Source organism: Mesoplodon densirostris, chromosome 5, assembly GCF_025265405.1.
Source record: "Mesoplodon densirostris isolate mMesDen1 chromosome 5, mMesDen1 primary haplotype, whole genome shotgun sequence".
In the NCBI taxonomy this organism is placed as follows: Eukaryota; Metazoa; Chordata; class Mammalia; order Artiodactyla; family Ziphiidae; genus Mesoplodon; species Mesoplodon densirostris.
This window is the reverse complement of record NC_082665.1, coordinates 1,845,610-1,865,131: the sequence shown is the minus strand read 5'-3', so window position 1 is coordinate 1,865,131 and position 19,522 is coordinate 1,845,610. Positions and strand designations below refer to the sequence as shown.

General features: G+C 54.0%; 1 protein-coding gene across 1 annotated transcript; it reads left to right on the top strand.

Annotated features, from left to right (window-relative positions):
- Positions 1 to 6,186: 6,186 nt before the first annotated feature.
- On the top strand, positions 6,187 to 11,963 carry LRRC3 (leucine rich repeat containing 3). Its single transcript, XM_060100382.1, has 2 exons — positions 6,187 to 6,323; positions 7,128 to 11,963. The coding sequence occupies exon 2, from the start codon at positions 7,282 to 7,284 to the stop codon at positions 8,053 to 8,055; it is 774 nt and encodes a 257-aa protein (XP_059956365.1). The 5' UTR covers positions 6,187 to 6,323; positions 7,128 to 7,281; the 3' UTR covers positions 8,056 to 11,963.
- Positions 11,964 to 19,522: the final 7,559 nt, after the last annotated feature.

The window sequence follows — 19,522 nt, the reverse complement described above, 5'->3', positions numbered from 1 at the left end:
GCGTGAACTCTGAGTGTCTGGTCCCTCCCCGCCCCGCATAATGGCTGGACTCACCTGCATCCACACTGCAGTTTTGGGTGGCGACCACATTCATGTGTTTAACTTAAATATTTAAAATATTCCATAATTTGGGGCTCCTCTCTTCAATCTACTCTACAATAACATAGCGGCAGCTTCACGGCTCATCTTATTTATATCCCTTTAAAAGACTGTTGATGGTAAGATTTGAGGGGCTCCTACCCACGTGGATGTCCACTGCATGGCCGGGGATGGGCATACCCTGCAGGGCTCCCACCCTAAGTGGCAGATGGTCTGATGTGACCTGACACAGTCTGTGATGAGAAGTGACAGCCGACACCACCCCCTAAAGCGGCCACTGACATAGCAGTGAAGAGTCCCAGCTAGGAGTCAACTAAAGGGAGAAAATGGGCTCAAAAAAGACTCAGTCCTGGGGCTTCCCTGGTGGCGCAGTGGTTGAGAGTCCGCCTGCCGATGCAGGGGACAAGGGTTCGTGCCCCGGTCCGGGAAGATCCCACATGCCATGGAGCGGCTGGGCCCGTGAGCCATGGCCGCTGAGCCTGCGCGTCCGGAGCCTGTGCTCCGCAACGGGAGAGGCCACAGCAGTGAGAGGCCCATGTACTGCAAAAAATAAAAAATAAAGGACTCAGTCCAGAAGAAGGCAGGAAAAGAGGAAAAGGAAACAGAGCAGAGGGACAAAGGGGGCAGAAACAGAGGACAGACGGGAGCTCACGGTTCCCATCACCCTGTGGATGTGGGGTACCAAGCCATCACCTGCACCACCAGCCTTATTGTGTGCCCCGTTTCCCCACTGTGCCCGGGTATATCCCAGGATCCCACATCCCATCTAGTTGCCATTTCTTGTCTTTTATGATCTCTCCATTTTGGAAGCATACTGATCAGTCACTTTGTATAAAGTGCCTTTCAATTTGGGTATGTCTGACGTGTTCCCACGATTGGCAAGAGATTGTGCATTTTTGGCAAGAATACCATGGCAGTGATGCCGTGTCTTTCTCAGTCCGTGGTATCAAGGGCTACATGATGTCAGTCTGTCTTATTACTGATATTAACCTTGGTCACATATGTAAGGTAGTTTCTGCTGGGTTTCTTCACTGTAAAGCTATTATTTTTCCCTTTGCAGTTAATAAATATATGGAGGATGAAACTTTGATGCTATGGAAATCCTGAAGGAAACTAAATATAAAGACATAGGAGGGGGGAGGGATAAATTGGGAGATTGGGACTGACATATACACACTACTATATATAAAACAGGTAACTAATAAGAACCTGCTCTGGGCTTCCCTGGTGGCACAGTAGTTGAGAATCTGTCTGCTAATGCAGGGGACACGGGTTCGAGCCCTGGTCTGGGAAGATCCCACATGCCGCAGAGCAACTAGGCCCGTGAGCCACAACTACTGAACCTGTGCGTCTGGAGCCTGTGCTCCGCAACAAGAGAGGCCGCGATAGTGAGAGGCCTGCGCACCGCGATGAAGAGTGGCCCCTGCTTGCCACAACTAGAGAAAGCCCTCGCACAGAAACGAAGACCCAACACAGCCAAAAATAAATAAATAAACAAATGTGGGGTTTAAAAAAAAAGAAAAGAAAAAGAAAGAAAAAAGAATATTATTAAAAAAAAAAAAAGAACCTGCTCTATAGCACAGGGAACTCTACTCAATACTTTGTAATGCCCTATATGGGAAAAGATTTGATATATGTATATGTATAACTGATTCACTTTGCTGTACACCTGAAACTAACACAACATTGTAAATCAACTATACTCCAATAAAAATATTTTTTAAAAAGACATAGGAGGTTAAAAGCAAAAGGATGGAGGAAGATATCCCATGCTAACCCATCAAAACAGAGAGCTGGAGTGGCTATTAGTGTCAGAAAAGTCGAATTCAAGGCAAAGAATCTGGGGATAAGGAGGCTCTTTTCATAATGATAAAGTGGTTGATTAATCAAGAGGACATACTAATTTGAATATAAGCCTTCAAAATGCGTGAAACAAAAACTGATAGAACTGCAAGGAGTAACAGACAGATGTCAGGAACCTCAACACACCTCTGTCGATAATTAAGTAGCAAGTAGATGGAAAATCAGTAATCATACCATCAGCAGACTTGACTTCATCAATATTTATAGAATATTCCTCTGAGCAACAGAACACATATTTAAGTACACACATAACAATTTTTAACATGGGCCATATTCTGGTCCATAAAATGAGTCTAAATAAGTTTAAAAGGATCTGATGCATACAGTGTATGTCCTCTAACAACAATGGATTTAAATTAATAATCAAATGCGGAATAATCTCTGCAAAATCCTCAAATATCTGGAAATGAAATAACGTACTTCTAAACCCATGGGTCAAAAAGAAATCAAAAGGTGTATTTGCAAATATTTCAAACTTAATGAATATGAAAATACAACATAGAGTTTTTGGGACACAGCTAGAGCAAGACTTGGAAATTTATATGCCTATGCAGGCATATCTTGTCTTATTGTGCTTTGCTTTATTGCACTTTGCAGATATTGTGTCTTTTACAAATTGAAGGTTTGTGGCAACCCTGAGTCGAGCAAGTCTATTGGCACCATTTTTTCCAACAGCATTTGTTCACTTCGTATCTCTCTGTAACATTTTGGTAATTCTTTCGATATTTCAAACTTTTTCATTGTTATTACATCTGTTATGGTGATTAATGATCAGTAATCTTTGGTGCTACTACTAGGACTCAGATGATGGTTAACATTTTTTTTAGCAATAAAATATTTTAAAATTAAGTTATATAAATTTTTTTTAGACATAATGCTATTGCACACTTCATAGACTACAGTATAGTATAAACATAAGTTTTATATGTACTGGGAAACCAAAAATTTAAGTGACTTGTTTTATCTTGATATTCATTTTATTGCAGTAGTCTGGACCTGAACCTGCAATATCTCCAAGATATGCCTATACTAGAGAATAAGAAAGGTCTCAAATCAGTGAGCTCATCTTCCTCCTTAAGACACTAGAAAAAGAAGAGAAAATTAATGTAAGTAAAAGATTAGAGTAGAAGTCAATGGAAAAAAGAAAAGGAAAAAAATAGAGAAATCTATGAAACTAAGAACTGCTTCTTTGAGATTATCAATAAAACTGACACACTTCCATACTGACTGGTCAGTAAAAGGAAAGAGAGAAGACACAAAGCACCAACATCAGGAATGAAAGAGGTGACATCACTTCATACTCTATATTGAAAGGATGAACAATTTTATGCTGATAAATTCAACAGATTTGATGAAATGGGCAATTCCTTGAGAGATGCAAGCTATAACGTTCAGTCAAAGAAAAAAATAACCTCAGCAACTCTGTAGCTATTAAATAATTCCACAGCATGTAAAAATAATAATACATCATGAGCCAGTGAGATTTATTTCAAGGACACAAGGTTGATTTTAACACTTGAAAGTCAATCAGTATAATCCGTCATATTAATAGACTAATAAAAATATTCTTCATAGATGTAGAAAAAAACGTTTGACAAAATCCAACATCCATTCCTGTTAAAAACTCTCAGCAAACTAGTAATCGAAGGAAGCTTTCTTATACTGATAAGGACAGCTACAAAACCCTACAGTCAACATTATTCTTAATGTGAAAGACTGAATGTTTCCCCTTAAGGTCAAGAGGAACAAGGATATCTGCTCTCACTCCTCCTATTCGGTATTGAACTAGGGCTCTAGCCAGCACAGTTAGGTATGAAAATGAAGTAAAAGACATTCAGACTGGGAAGGAAGCAGTAATACTCTTTTTAGTTACAAATAACGTGATTGTGTATGTAGAAAATCCTAAGGCTTCTATTAAAAAGTTACTAGAACTAATAAGTGAGTTTAGCAAAGTTCAGATCAGTATATAAAAATTTATTTTATTTCTATATATTAGCATTTAACAAAGATAACTTCAACTTAAAATACCATTTACAATAGCATTAAAAAATCAGAGATAAATCTGACAAAAGATGTGTGAGATCTGTAAACCAAAAACTACAAAACACAAATGAAAGAAATAAAAGAAGCTCTAAATAAATGAGAAAATATACCATGTTCATGGATTGGAATACTCAATATTGTCAAGATGTTAATTCTCTTAAACTGATCTGTAGATTCAATGCAATCCCACACAAAAGCCCACTAGGCTTTTTTGTTTTTGTTTTTAATTTTTGGCTGCACCCCGAGGCATGTGGGATCTTAGCTCCCCAACCAGGTATTGAGCCCACACTCCCTGCATTGGAAGGCAGAGTCTTAAACACTGGAATGCTGGGGAAGTCCCCACTAGGCTTTTTGGGTAGAAATTGTCAAGCTGATTCTAAAATTCATGAGGAAATACAAAGAATCTTGGATGACCAGAAGAACTTTATGGAAGAACAAAGTTGGAAGAATCATAGCTCACACTGTACACCAAAACTAACTCAAAATGGATAATAGACCCAAATGCAAAATATAAGTGCAATATGTAAGATTTCTTACATATGACACCAGAAGAATGATCCATAAAAAATAAAACACTGATAAATTGGACTTCATCAAAATTAAAATTTTCTCTTTGAAAAACTTTAAAGAGAATGAAAAGACAATCCACAGAATCAGAGAATATATATACATATCACATATCTGATACAAATCACAAAGAATTCTCAAAACTCAAAATAAGAAAACAACTCAATTAAAAGTGGGTAAAAGATTTGAACAGAACACTTCCTTAAAGATAGACAGACAGCAAATAAACAGATGAAAAGACACTTAAGTCATGAGTGAAGTACAAATTAAAACCACGATGAGATATACCCTTACACACCTATTAGAATATCTAAAATTAAAAAGAGTGACCATACCAAGTGCTGGTGAAGATGCGGAGCATACACAGTACAGGAATGTAAAATTGTACAATCACTTTGTCAGTTTCTTAAAAGTTAAACATAAGCTTCTGTATGAACCAGTCATTCCACTCCTAGATATTTACCTAAGAGAAATAGAGTATTTGCCCCAACAAAGATTGTACACAATTTTCATATCAGCTCATTTGTAATAGCCAACAGCTGGAAACAACCCAAATCTCCATGAGCAGGTGAGTGGATATACAAATGGTGGAACATTCCTGCAATGTCTCATTACTCAGCCCCAAAAGGAATAACCATTGCTAAACGCATCAGCACCTGGTGAACCAAAATGAATTATGCTGAGTGAGAGAAGCTAGACAAAACGTACACAACCATGATTCCATTTATATAAATTACAGGAAATGCAAACTGATCTAGTGATAGAGCAGATGAGTGCTTGCCTGGTGATGGGGACCAGAGGGGATGGATTGCAAACGGGAGACTGGGGTATTTACTATCAATACTTTGAGGTGGTGATGGTTTCACGGGTGTATACAAATGTCAAAATGTATCAAATTTGAATATGTGGTTTACTGTATATCAATTACACCACAGTAAAGCTGTTATAAAACCCCTAAGGATGGCTCAATCCCCACATTGCCTACGCGCCTTGGACGCCCATGCATGGACCCTAAGACGCGAGGTGGAGGAGTGGGGGTGGGGATATGGGGGGTGGGCAGGAAGAGACCCAGGTGGGCGGAGACCTAACTCCATTAACGCTTTGGCAGCCACTGGCACCATACCTGAGACAGACATTCTGGGTCTTCGCGCTGACCCGAGGGTCTCCAACTTCCCCGCCCCCGCCCCCCACATCCTGGAGCCAGAGCCAGGGGCGGGGCTGGACACGGGCAGGGGAGGGGCTCTGGGGTACCCCCCCCACGACCCCGCCCACAGCCCATGAGACACACTCCTGTCTAAAATCCTGATCCCAGGCCCGCCCACGCCTTCCCCACAAGCTAGGCTCCCAGGCCCCGCCCTTCGTCCTCAGGACCCCCTCCCCCCATCGTCCAGGCCCCGCCCCACTCAAGACTCCGGCCAGACCTCGCCCTGGCCCCACCCCCCATCTTTAGACCCCGCGATGTCCTGGCCGCGTCCTGTCACACAAGCTCCGCCCATGCCCCGCCCCTAATTCTCAGGCCCTGCTGTCGTTCAGGCCCCGCCCCGCTCCGGACTCCGCCCCGCCCCACAGCTCCGCCCCAGACTCCGCCCAGGACCCGCCCCGGGAGCGCAGGCCGAGCCGCGTGTGTACCCAGCGGCCGCGGACTTGGGCGTAGGCCTCCGGGTCGCCGCCGCCCTCCGGGCGTGGCGCCGGCTAGGATTCCGAGCGGCAGAGAGCCTCATGCACAGCAGTCTCCGGACGCGGCCGCGCAGGTAAAGCTCCCGCCTCATCCCGGAGCGTGGACACCCCCGCCCCCGTCCATCCCCCACCCGGGAGTCCCGGGGGTCCCTGGGGTCCGGAGCCTGGGAATCCAGAGATCCGAGGTCTGGGGTCCCCCCCGGGGCCCGAGCCCCGCCCGCCCAGGCCCCGCGCGGCCCCGCCACTCCACGCCCAGCGCGGGCCGCGCGCCCAGGGCTTGGCTTTTCTCTTTTCTCGTTTCCCTTTTTCAAACATAATTGACATAAAAGGCGCCGACCCCGATGCCGGTGCGGGTGGCTCTTCCCATTAGGGCCGACAGAGAAGAGCTTTAATGTTATAATTGTCAAAGGGATTGTCACAATTAGCAAAGCGCTGAGCTTCTGACAGCAGCCTAGCCCCGCGGGGATGAGGGCGCCGGCTTGGTTCCCAGTGGTGGCCGGCGGTCGCCCCTGCATTCCAGTTTCTTATGAAAACCCTGCAGCCCAGTCTTCCTGCTTTCCAGCCCTGAGTAGCTAGGAGGGGTGGACTCCCATTACCCGGTGCTGTCCAAACCCCTGACCCCCAAGGTGTGCAGTGGGTGTGTCCAGGGCAGGGTGGCAGTGTTCTCGGTCGGCTTTGCTGGGCACCAACCCCCAGCCAGCAGTCAGCACAGCCTTGCTCTCCTGGGTGGCAGTGGGAATCTCCAGGAGGACGTCACAGAGACCCCCCCACTGGTCAAGTGTGTCCGTTTGGCTGTGACATCTCCCCCAAAGTCAAAGTGTGCCCCTGGGTCCCCAGCCAGGCCACGGCCGGCAATGCTGATTGCTTCTCTCTTTTAGGACCGAAAGAGAACACCGTTCTTCCTGGCACGTGAGGAGGGAGCGTTTATGTCTGTGTGGGATGGTCCCTTCCACAGCGGCACCGGGGAGTGGGGAAGAGTGTAGACCGCCGCGCTGAGTGAGAGCGAAGTGCCGTCTGTCCCCAGTGGTCAGGATGGGCCCTGTGGGCAAACACAGCCCGTCGTCCCTGCCGGTACCCACGGGGGGGTCTTGCCTCCTCCTCCTCTTCTGCCTGCGGTTGGGTGCCTCTTGCCCGCTGAGCTGCCAGTGCCCTGACCATGCCGGGGCCGTGGCCGTTCACTGCAGCGGGAGGGGCCTGCAGGAGATCCCCAAGGACGTCCCCACTGACGCTGTGCTCCTGAAGCTTGATGCCAACAAGATCGCCCGCATCCCCAACGGAGCCTTCCAGCACCTGAACCAGCTGAGGGAGCTGGACTTGTCTCAGAACGCCATCGAGACCATTGGCCCCGCCGCCTTCTCGGGCCTGGCCGGGGGCCTGCGGCTGCTGGACCTGTCTCACAATCGCATCCGCAGGATTCCTAAGGACGCGCTGGGCAAGCTCAGCGCCAAGATACGCCTGTCCCACAACCCCCTGCACTGCGAGTGCGCCCTGCAGGAGGCCCTGTGGGAGCTGAAGCTGGACCCTGACTCAGTGGACGAGATCGCCTGCCACACCTCAGTGCAGGAGGAATACGTGGGGAAGCCGCTGATCCAGGCTCTCGACTCCGGCGTCAGCTTCTGCAGCGTCCACCACAAGACCACCGATGTGGCCATGCTGCTCACCATGTTTGGCTGGTTCGCCATGGTGATCGCCTACGTCGTGTGCTACGTGCGCCAGAACCAGGAGGACGCCAGGAGGCACCTGGAGTACCTGAAGTCCCTGCCCAGCACTCCTGCGTCCAAGGACCCCATCGGCCCCACGCCCTAGTGCCCACGGCTCCAGCAGCCCACGGCCCACCTGTCTCCTGTCACTCCTGTAGCAGATGGTGACTGAGTCCCACCTTCGATGTTCCCCCAGGGAGGGTGACACGGCTGCTTCTGTCCAGGGCTTCACTCCGACAGAGCACTTTCCACAGGGCGTGTAGCTGCTGCGACACCTTCAGGTCAGGCAATTCTACCCTCGGACCCACTGACAGATGAGGACACGGGCTCAGAGAAATGGAAAGTCATGGACAGGAAGTGATCCCGCTGGGGTGTAAATTCAGGCCGTCCATCCTGCTACGCCCCTTCCGCTCTGGGAGCCTGTGCCACGGGGCGCCCGCAGGGTGGACTAGCATTCAGAGGAGAAAGGGTGCGTGCCCATGAGTCAGGCTCCCCGAGGAGGTTGGGTGCATTTTGCTGGCTGTAGGCACAGGTCGTCCTACCCCGTGGAACTGGTTTGCCTTTGCTTCCCCAGTATTTCCTGAACACCTCTGAGCACAGGGCTCTAGCCACAGCCAAGTGGTAGAGACCGGATTTTTCTCGGGAGATAAGTGGAACATGTAACCTTTGAACAACTTTGTCAACTTTGTTTATTCTCAGAATGTGTGTTAAGAGTAACACTTGTACCAAAATTTCAGTCCAGTGAGAAGGGGGAAAAAAAAAACCAACCCCAAACCAAAAACTTAAACCATGGAGAAAAACCTGAGGAAGGTCCATAGTAGCTACTCAGGGGGCCGTGTCAGCAGCCAGAGAAGTGTGGCCGTGTCCCGATTCCTGCTCCTGCGGCTGTGCCCTGCCCCAGGGAACCTGTCATCTTGGGTCGCTCCACGCCTTGCTTTTCTACTCACTAAGCAGCTCCTTTCCAATGGATGGGAGGATCGACCTCTGATGTTTCAGGGCTCTTCAACAGGTTGCTTCGTTTCCTCCAGCGACGGGGACTCTCTCCTTTTCAGCTTTGCTGACAGGACTCTCAATGCTACTTTACTGCTCAGTTTTCTTACCTAATTCATGTTCAGGGTAGACTTTACCTCCACCTGTGTAACCCTGATCTGTCTTTCCAGTTTTATTTTTCACGGTCTTTTTGTATGAGTGTTTATATTTTAAACTACTTCAAATATTTTGGGGGGAAGCCAGTTAGGGGTACATTGCTCATGGATCTAAGGTGTAAAGGACAGATGCTTAGAAAGGGTAAAGGTCGAGGGAGGTTTGTACTCGGAAAGTGTCGTGTGACTGGCAGTGGGAAACACATTTACGCGTGGATGCAGTGCGTCATGAGTTTTCAGTTGTGGTGCGTTAAAAAACAACCAACAGATGCCACTACCCTCCCACACCCCAGCACCCCCTCTGCGGTCACGGGGGGCACAGCACGCACAGTGTGACCCGGGGGCTCTGTGCTCTGAGTGTGGGGTGGGCCCTTCTCTGCCCACCGCCCAGACCAGGGTGCAGGAGTGGGGGGCAGGGCTCAGATGATGCTGCGAATGATGCCGGTCCTCAGGACACCAACAGCCCACCCACCCTGCCAGTGAGAACTAAAAAAGCCAAGCAGCCAGCCTGGGTGCTGGTCCACTCGTGGGACAACCGCCATGGGAGCAGGTACGTGTGGCCGCCGGCTGACCAGCGGGACACGGGCTCTGTGGGTGAATTGGGTCTCCCTTCCCCATGCATCCCGGGGTGAAGGGTCCCGCCACACAAGGAGCCGTCACCTGGCAGGTTTGCCCGATGGACGTGACCCTGAGTCCCAGACTGAGGCCTGGATGGAGGTGGGGGCGGATGTGAGCATCTTGCCGTTGCGGCTCGGGTCCCACAGGTGCCAGCCGGCCTGGGCACCTCGGGGGGCCCTTTCCTTGCTGCCAGGAAACTCTTCATTTGCTCTTACATAGAGCCAGCCCGGAGCCTGACGCCAGCCAGATGCTCTTCTGGGGGCGCACGGGGAGTGAGTGGGGCTTCTTTCCCCCCAGCCTTTGCTGGTACCCAGTGCCCAGCCAGCCTTCCCCCTGGTGTGGGCCTGCCAGGCTCCTGTTCCGCCCTGCTGGGAAGAGGAAGTGGGCCCAGGAGCCCAGAGCACACCCGAGGGCCCACTCCCTCTCATCCCGAGTCCAGAGTCAGGGCGCTGCTGGCCCCTCCTGGCCTTTCTGGCCTCCTCGCCCCTTGTGGGGTCTCCCTGGAGAGCATACCTCCCTCCCAAGACCAGCAGGACCCCAACTCCAGGACCTGGAAGCTCCTTCCTGCTCATGGAAGCTCCCAGCCCTGGTGTCTGGGAGCCCAGCCCTCCCCTTGCCCTTTTTCCCCTTCCTCCTTTTCTCTGTCTTCCTCTCCCCTCCCATAAGGGACTGCTGAAGGCAATGCCCTGCCTGGGCCCACCCGGTTCCTTGCTGCCCTGTGTGAGTACAGACACCCATCCCCAGCCCCGTGGGTCCTCAGGCTGACCCTCCACCTGCAGCCCAGCACCGATGGGCCGGCATGAGCCGGCATTTGCTGTCTTCTAGTTCTGTGGAGGCCGGGGTCAAGCTGGCCCCATAGAGGGGACCCGTGTTGACAGTGGTGGGGACACAGCAAAGGGGGTGCCTCAGTCGGGGGGTCAGTGGGCGGCGCCTTTTTGGGACATGGGTGGCCCCTGGCTGTCATTGCAGTCCAGGTGAGAGGCGTCAAAGAGCTTCGTGCGCACAGCCCCGCTTCTGCAAAGCCCCTCCTGCCTGCGGCGGTAGCACTTCACAGGGTCGGGGGGTCAGGGTGGGATGACTTTGGGGCTCCTTATGGGGCAGAGGCGTGGTGTGAGTGCACTGTCCTGACAGCCACCCAGCTGGGCCTCTCATCCTTCCCATGGGGGCCAGAGGGGAGGGGAGGGGCAGTGAGGGGCTCATGGGCCGCTCGGGAGCCCAGTCCCCCTGCCCAGCCACTCTGGGCCGGGGTGAGCCTGCTTGCTCTCTGGGTCCCTGGCCTCACCATGGGCGGTGCCCTTGGAAACCAGAGCCCCACCCCTGATCCTGACCCTAGGAGGGGACACCCCACACTCACAGCCTCCTGACACCCCACCTCCCTTCCTCTTTGGACTTTGGGGCCCCCAGACACCCACAGTTGCTCCCTTGGGTGGTCCAGCACTGGGGGATGAGCAGGCATACTGCTGAGCCCCCAGCAGAGCCATCCTGATACACAGAGGCTCTCCCTGGTGGGTTGGGCTCCCAGTTCTGCTCCAGAAACACCCCAGGCCCCTCCTCGAGGCTGGCTGCAAGGCTGTAGGAGGGCCTCGAGGCTGGGGCTGGGAGGATGCCTGAAATGGTTCCTCTCTGGGAAGGGCCCCGGTGCTGGAACCAGGGACTGCCCCCCACCTTGGGGACCCAGTCCCTCAGTCCCCCTGCAGGGAGGGTGGATGACGGTTTTAAATTGGATGTGGGACTGGGGTTAAACCTGGTTGTGTTTTTCTTAAAGGAAAGTTGCTCCAGGGAGGAGGCGGGGCGGAGGGGAGGGGACAAAGGCGGGGGGCTGGACAGCCCTGTGCCCGGTGCTCCCCAGCCTCCCTTGCAGCCTGTTGTCCAAGATGCGTTTGCATGAGACTTGGGTCCTGGACTGAGTTCCCTGGGGAGGAGGCGCTGAAGACTGTGGAGGAGATGGAACGTTCTGGACTTGTGGCAGCTCCCCCCCCTCCGCCATGGCAGGAGCCTGGGGCGGTTTCTGGAGTCGTCTTTCCTGGAGGCTTGGCCCCAAACCCCATTCTACTGTCCTCCCCACCTACCGTCTGCGAATCCTCAATAAACCTTTGTGCTTCAGTCCACTGCGGAGGGGCTCTGTTATCTGTGGCTCTGCGACCCCACCCGGGCCGGACCTGCCCACGTTGCCTTCCCTGCTGTGTTGTGGAGCCGCCAGCGCTGCGAGCCCATGGCTAGAAGAGCCGGGCCAGGGATGGGGTGCAGGGGGTGCTGGGCCCGCCTGGAGTGGCTCGAACAGGCTCGTGATGGCCGACTGTCAGGTTTTGAGGAATTTTGTGAGTCAGTCGACACCGTGATGTCAGCTTGAGGTTGTCCCCGGGAGAGTCTTTACTTCAGGGCCATTGACAGCAGCTACAGTCGGGTCGCCCTCTCCTGCCCCGAGAAGGCTGTTGGCCGTTTGGAGGTTGTTAGCACTGCTGCTGGGGTCCCTCAGGGGCACCGCCTGGCACCCAGTGAGCCAGTTCTGCTTTCACATCACCTCCCACCTCAGGTCAGTTCTGGGGGCAGAGCAGTGGCCCCCAAGGATGTCCAGGTCCTAATCCTGGGAGCCTGTGAAGATCGGGAATGGACCACCAGCCAAGGAATGCAGGGAGGAGCTCAGGAAGCCCCTAGAAGCTGGAAGAGGCAGGGAATGGATTCTCTTTTGGAGCCTCTGGAAGGAAACAGCCCTGCACACTTTGGTTTTAGCCCAGTGAGACCCGTTTTGGACTTCTGACCTCTAGCATTTTAAGAAAATAAATTGGTATTGTTTAGGCCACTAAGTGTGTGGTCCTTTGTTACAGCAGCTTCAGGGAACTAACAGTCTCCCCACCTTGAGAGCGGCTGCTGTGCCCAGAGCAGATGGCCATCTGAGCTCCGTGGCTGCCCTGCTCGTCCGCACTGAGTCCCAGTTCTTGGGGTCAGTATGTGTTTAGTGCCTTGGCCGAGTGACCAAGAGTGACCTCAGGAGCTCACTTCACCTCTTGGCCTTACTCCCTTCCCTGCAAGATGGGAGCTACCCTCCCAGACGAAGGGCCATAGTGCGGGGGCCACAGCAGGGCTGGAACTCCGAGCCTGCCGGCTTCCACGGTCCCCCCCCACACACACACACTACACACCTACAGTGTGCACACACGTGCACGCACACACTCATGCACGTGTATGCACGTGCTCACCCAGACACACACACCCACACTCACCACATGCACACACACCCACCAGGCAAGCCCACAGGTGCACACACTCACACAGGGCCATACACTGGACACTTGCCCCCGCCAGCAGACGTGCCCACAAAGTGTGTACGCACACGCACACACGCGCACACACGCACTCATTTCTCCTTTGCCCAGGGGACGTCTGGGGGCCCCGCTCAGCCTCGCCCCCCACAGGCTAGGGAGAGAGGCGAGGCCTTGCCGACCCCTAACCGGGGGCCCTGAGGTCAGATGTAGGGGGACCCCCCGAGTGCCAGGCTGGGTGCAGGATCTTGAGGAGGCTGCGTGTCAGGAGGGACAGCTCTTCAGGGGCAGCAGCTTGGACCCGGCCTGGAGGAAGGGCCTCTGGGTGGGTGCCCGGGCCCGGAGTTGGTGAGGGTGGGCCAGTGGGCGGGCTGCACACGGGGGGCCCCACGGAGGACGTGCTGACTGACGGGGATGAGATTGGGCTCAGCGGCTGCCAAGCTGCACGGCCTTGCAGGAACCCGGCATGGAAATCAGCGCTCAGGCCCGCAGCTGTGCCCAGGGCAGGCTGCCCACTGGCAAAGAGCAGTGGCCATGAAGGCACGTGGACAGCATGTACCGCCGGGCAGGGCACCTCAGCGGATTCTCATGGGGCCCTGGCTCGGTTGGGAATGTTTTTATTTTCAGACAAGAAACCCAAGGGCCTCCCTGGTGGCGCAAGTGGTTGAGAGTCCGCCTGCCGATGCAGGGGATACGGGTTCGTGCCCCGGTCTGGGAGGATCCCACATGCCGCGGAGCGGCTGGGCCCGTGAGCCATGGCCGCTGAGCCTGCGCGTCCGGAGCCTGCGCGTCCGGAGCCTGTGCTCCGCAACGGGGGAGGCCACAACAGTGAGAGGCCCGCATACCGCCAAAAAAAAAAAAAAAAAAAAAAAAAAAAAAAAAAAAAAAAAAAAAAAAGAAACCCAAGATTCCGAGGTCCAGGGGGAGAAATGGCGGATGCAGGAGTTGGCTTGTTGCAGGCAGAGTGGGGCTGGAATCTGGGCCTTCTGACACCCAGGCCTGGAAGTCCTCATCTGGGCCCTGGAGTGTTGTCAAAACGAAGAGGCAAGTCCCGGGCTTAGCCCCAGATTGAAGAATGGCCAGAGCTAGAGGCAGAGTGGAGCCTGGCCTCACGGGCCCCGCCCCGCATGCAGCCGCGCCAGCCAGGAGCGGAGATGCCCTCATTGGGACCCAGGTGTGCCCGGGTCTGCATCTGTAACCACGGCAACAACACTGGCCAGAAAGAGAGCAGGCGCGTGGTTGACTCAGCTGTCAGAAGCAGCCACACACCTGCCTGGAGTTCTGTGCAAAGCGAGATGGAGAGACAAGCCCACCGGCCGACCTTCCCTCTGTGCCCAGCTGCTCTTGGAGAGGAGGGGGCCTTTGAAGGAAGGCTGAAGAAGCAGCAGAGACAGAAGCAGCCTGGGAGTAGAGGGAGAGCGGCCACCAGGCTAGGACGCTGACACCAGAGCCCATGTTGACAGCCGACCCTTACTTCTGAACGGGGAAACTGAGGCACCGAGTGCTGAGAGCACTTGCCCAAGGTCATGAGAGATGCCGTGCTCCCAGCTGGGGCGTGACCAGGCTGCTGGGCAGCAGTGGATGGCAGAGAGACGTCCGGCGGTGGCCCATCAAGCCTCCACAGCCAGGCAGTGACATCAGAGAAGTTAAGATACGGAGAAAATCCCAAAAGAACACATTTATGTAAACATATGAGGACCACAGTCACTGGATTTGTAGTTGTGGCAGGCGTAGCTCTCAGAACAGTCGGGACACTGACCTGTCACCTGTTCAAAGTCCCTTATCTCATCAAGTCACACCCGACTCCCAGCGCCCAGCCAGCCCGGGGCAGGGACCCCACAGGAACGTTCACCGCGGCTCCGCACGCTCCTCCCGCTTCCGCCTGCCCTGCCCCCACACGCACACTCAGACCTTCGGAAGGTCAGCTATGAGGGCCTGGAGGCCTCTCTGGGCGGGGTCACCTCTACGCTGGCATTCTCTGAGGGGCCTGTTGTCTGCGGCGGTGTGCAGAGTGGGCACCCGGGCCCTGACCCAGGCGCCCCGGCACAGCTCTGAGCGGCTGCCCCTGCCAGGCCCCACCAGGGCGGCCCCTCCGCCCGCACAGCTGAGCTGGAAGCGGCCCCCTTGGGCCGTCCTGCTCCCCAGAGCCCTCGGCACCCCGCTGTCTTGGCTCAGCTGGCATTTCCCCTGTGCCCACCGCAGGGCACCAGCCAGGGCGGGCCTTGCTTGGCCGGAAGGACCGGGTCCCGCTGTCTCTCTGGGGGCGGGTTATCACCCGGGGTTAGTGGTGTTGCCAGAAGATGGCCCAGCTGACGGTCAGCAGGACCCAGGTCCCCTCCAGGCTCCCCTGGGCTTAGCGGTCTTGCAGGGGTCACTGGATCAAGGGCGCGGAGTGAATGCCAACCCTCCCGTCCTTGCCCCGGGCTGAGAAGTCGCCTTGGAGTCAGAGCCTGTCAGTCTGGACGTCACAGTAATGAGGACACCAAGACTGAGGTTTTCCAAGCCAGTAACTTGCAAACAGAAGAAGTGCTTTGCTCAGTTTTCAACTGTTTAGCAGCCCCAAGAGAAGGACCCTGGCAGGTCCTGGTCACCACGCCAGCCCCGGAGCACCTGGGGTTGTGACATTCGCTCGATGACCTGTGGACGTAACTCACCAATTTAGTCTGTTTTGCACCGTTTGGATTTCTCCTGCTGGGAATGTTTGCTCTTGTCCGTGTGGGGCGTTGTGTTTGTACTGGTTTGTAAAGCCTCCTCACACATTCAAAGTACTGACCGTCTGAGTGACTCCAGTCCTGATGGTTCCTCAGTTTGTGCTGGCATTTCTATTTATTTATATTTTTAAACGACGCAACGTTATGTGTTTGACAAATATATAAACTGTATCTCTTTACCTCTGTCTTCCCTTTTCATTGACTTCATTTACTTCCATTATTTTTACCTTTAGAAGATTTCCCTCCAAAGAGCAAAAGAAATTCTATTCCAGACTCTTTTTATTTCCAACATCTATAACTTTAACTTTTCCATATTATGCTAAGACCAGGTTGAATTGTTTAATTTTAGTGTAATTCATACTGGACTCCAAGCTTTCCCTCACTTTTTCAAAATATTTTTGCCTATTGATTCTTTGAGACGTTCGGTGGAGCTTCATTAATTAAAAAGGGCAGCTATGGGGCTTCCCTGGTGGCGCAGTGGTTGAGAGTCTGCCTGCCGATGCAGGGGACACGGGTTCGTGCCCCGGTCCGGGAAGATCCCACATGCTGTGGAGCGGCTGGGCCCGTGAGCCATGGCCGCTGAGCCTGCGCGTCCGGAGCCTGTGCTCTGCAACGGGAGAGGCCACAACAGTGAGAGGCCCGCGTACCGCAAAAAAAAAAAAAAAAAAAAAAAGGGCAGCTTTGGGATTTTGATTGGCATCACATAAAAACTGCATTGGAACTCAGGAAATTTTGACAGTGTTAGCATAGCAATCTGAAGATTTGTCCAAATCTTCATCTATCTCCCGCAGTCTGATTTTTTTTTGGGGGGGAGGGGGCCACGCCATGCGGCTTGCAGGATCTTAGCTCCCTGACCAGGGATTGAACCGCTGCCCCCTGCAGTGAAAGTGCAGGGTCCTAACCACTGGACCGCCAGGGAATTCCGTCCTGTGGTCTGATTTTTATGGTTTCCTTAGAGCTTGTTTCTTTTTATAAAGGAGATAATTTTGCCAGCAACACGGCACTGACGCACCTGGCAGATGGGGGCGTAGGTAGAGTCTGGTCGGGGGGGGGAACTGGTGAAAGAGGTGCGATTCGCACATCTGGTCATCCTTCCCCTGGATCGGGCTTCAGGGAAGGGAGCCCCGGAGGTAAGGAAATGCAAAAACTGCCACAGACGCTGTTTCTCCGGGAAATCATGACCCTGAAGAAGCAACTGCAAAGAAATGCAGTTTGTGCAAAGATGTTCTTGAAGTGTTGTTTATCACAGTAAAGGCCGTTGCATCTCTGTGGATTAACAAAGGATGACCAGCCCAGCAAACCCCAGGATGTGGCCGTGAAGAAATATGACATGGGTGTCAAAGGGACAAGAACGTGGTCACGTCACACTGCGTGCAAACTTCCGGGAGCCGCACGCGCCTTGGGAATGTTTATCAACAGGACAGAAGCCCGAAAGCTGACTTGGAAAGATGTAAATAGTGTCATGCTTTCTGCGTTGTTCCCCCTCTGATTTGCATTCATAACGGACACAGATCTTGATTTATGTTTTTTTGTTTCCGCCCAGTGGGGCAGAGATCACACATTGTCCAGGGACGCGGTGGCACCACTTGGTCAGGATGAAGCCCCGGGCAGGGACAGGAGGCGGTCGCTCCCTCTGTCGCTGCTGCGCTGGCGGCATTGGTGTCCGTCGTCTGCCTTCTTCCTCCCTGGGCACCAGCTGGACAACCGGGTCACTCAAGGGAGAGAGAAGCCGCATAGGATGGGTGCTTGGGGAAAACGAACAGCGCCCAGTTGACCCCTCCCTCATGGGTACGTCGGGACACTGAGGCTCGGCCACGGGACTAGACACAGCCGTCCTGACTCCCGGGAGCCTTTGCCCGTTTGAGCACTGTGTCCTCGGGGGCTGGGGGTGGAGGACTCTCCAGGAAAACAGTGTGTAGAAAGGAGACATTATCAGAATTGGCTTGGGGGATTGTGGAGGCTGTGAACCCCAAACCTGCAGGGAGGTGGGTCTGGGGGAGAGCCGGGAGAGCCGACGCGCAGTGCCGGGCCCAGGGCGGTCTGCTGGGGAACCCCTCCCACTGACTGCGTGAGGTCCCACACATCACAGAGGGCGATCTCTCTACCCAGAGTCCACTGATGTAAGTGTTCATCTCGTCCAGACACACAAAAGGCAACCATCCCAGGCGTGGAGACAGGGGTCTCGGAGGCCCTGCTGTGTTCCTGGCCTGGAAGGCTGCCCCTCTCCTGTGTGGGTGCCCTGCCTCTGGGGGCCCTTCCGGGGGCCCACCCGTGCAAGGAGCCCCGAGGTGATGTGGCAACCCAGCCCCCAGCCAACCCTGACTGAGGCTGCCTCCTGCAGGCCCCCTGGCCCGTGACCCTCCTCTGTCCATCTTATGGGCTGCTCAGGCCGTGCCTCAAATCCCGGTTAAAATCAGAGCCCCCAGCTGATCAAACATCCCTCTCAGGGAGGGGGGGCAGTTGAGCAAATCAAAATCGAAACGGGAATCCTGCTTGAATCTGAACTTCAGATAAACACCAAGAACTCCTTTAGTATATATTCTATGCAACACTGGGGCTATGTATTTTTTTAAAAAAGCATTCATTGTTTATCTGTAATTCAAGTTTAACTAGGGATCCTGCATTTTTCTCTGGCACCCTCGGCCCACCCTCCCTGCACCAGCAGATCCGTAACCCTCCGGGCCAGGCCCACTGGGGCCCTCGGCTGCCCAGGGCAGGGACTCAGCTAGGCCTAGGGACAATGACAGCAAGGATATGTGGGTCCAGAAGGGATGCGGGACTGCAGCAGCAGAACCTGACTTGGAGGCAGGGGGCACATCCTCTTTCTCCAAAGTACACAGCGTATACAAGGGCAGGGAATTGCCCCGGGGGCGTCCTAGACCCGGGCCGTCTGTCTCACACAGGTGTCCTGGCCTGGCCCCAGAGCCCCCCTCCCCACCCCCTGTTCTTTGCCATTCTCCCGGGCAGGGGACAACCTTGTCCAAGGTCAGCCTCAGCCTGCCCGAGGCACATGGCTCAGCTACTGGCCTGAAGGAGGCTCTAGAAAAATCTCTACTTTGGGAATTCAAGAGGGCCCTGGTCACAGTTCTTGAGATCCCAAATCTGGTCAGGATGGCCAGGGAGCAGGCTCACATAGCTTTCCTTCCTGGGCAGTTGGGCCTCCCCAGTTCTCACGTGGAACCAACCACGGAGAGCCAGGACTCTGGCTGCAGCCGCCGCCGCGCCCCTGGCTGTGCGATCCTGGGCGAAATCAGCCAGAATTTCAAGACAGAAAGAGCAGAACGTTAGACCAAGCACGAGGCCTTCCTGCCGCTGAGGTCCCGGCTCCTATACCCCGTCCTAGTGGACTAGGCCTGGCTTGGCTACTGCCCCGTGGCCTCCTGGCTGGATGTGGGCCCCACAGGGTCTTCCCAGCAAAGCTCCTGGCATGGAGAATTCCCCTTCCACCGAGGAGGCTTCCCGGTGGTGATGGCACCTCCCCTAGGCTCCTGGGGTGGTGTCATGTCACACCGAGCAGCCATCCCAGGGAGGCAGGAGGCCCACGCCCGGCGTAGGTTCAGGGCATTGGACGTGGGAGGAGCTGGGCGAGCGCTGGCACTGCAAGTCCATCTGGGACACCCACAAGGCCGGCCACGATGACCGGGGATACCAGCCTGGGTGCAGAGGCAAGAGGGTCCCATCGACCCGGGGCCTCCCATGGGTGTGGCTCAGGGAAGAGACAAGACCTGTGCCACGCATGCTTGGGATTCCTGACCTGACCTACCCCACTGCATTCATGGGTAAACTGAGGCTGGAGGAAAAAGCTCCTGCAGAGGAGAGGCGTGTTGGCGACCAGGGACCCA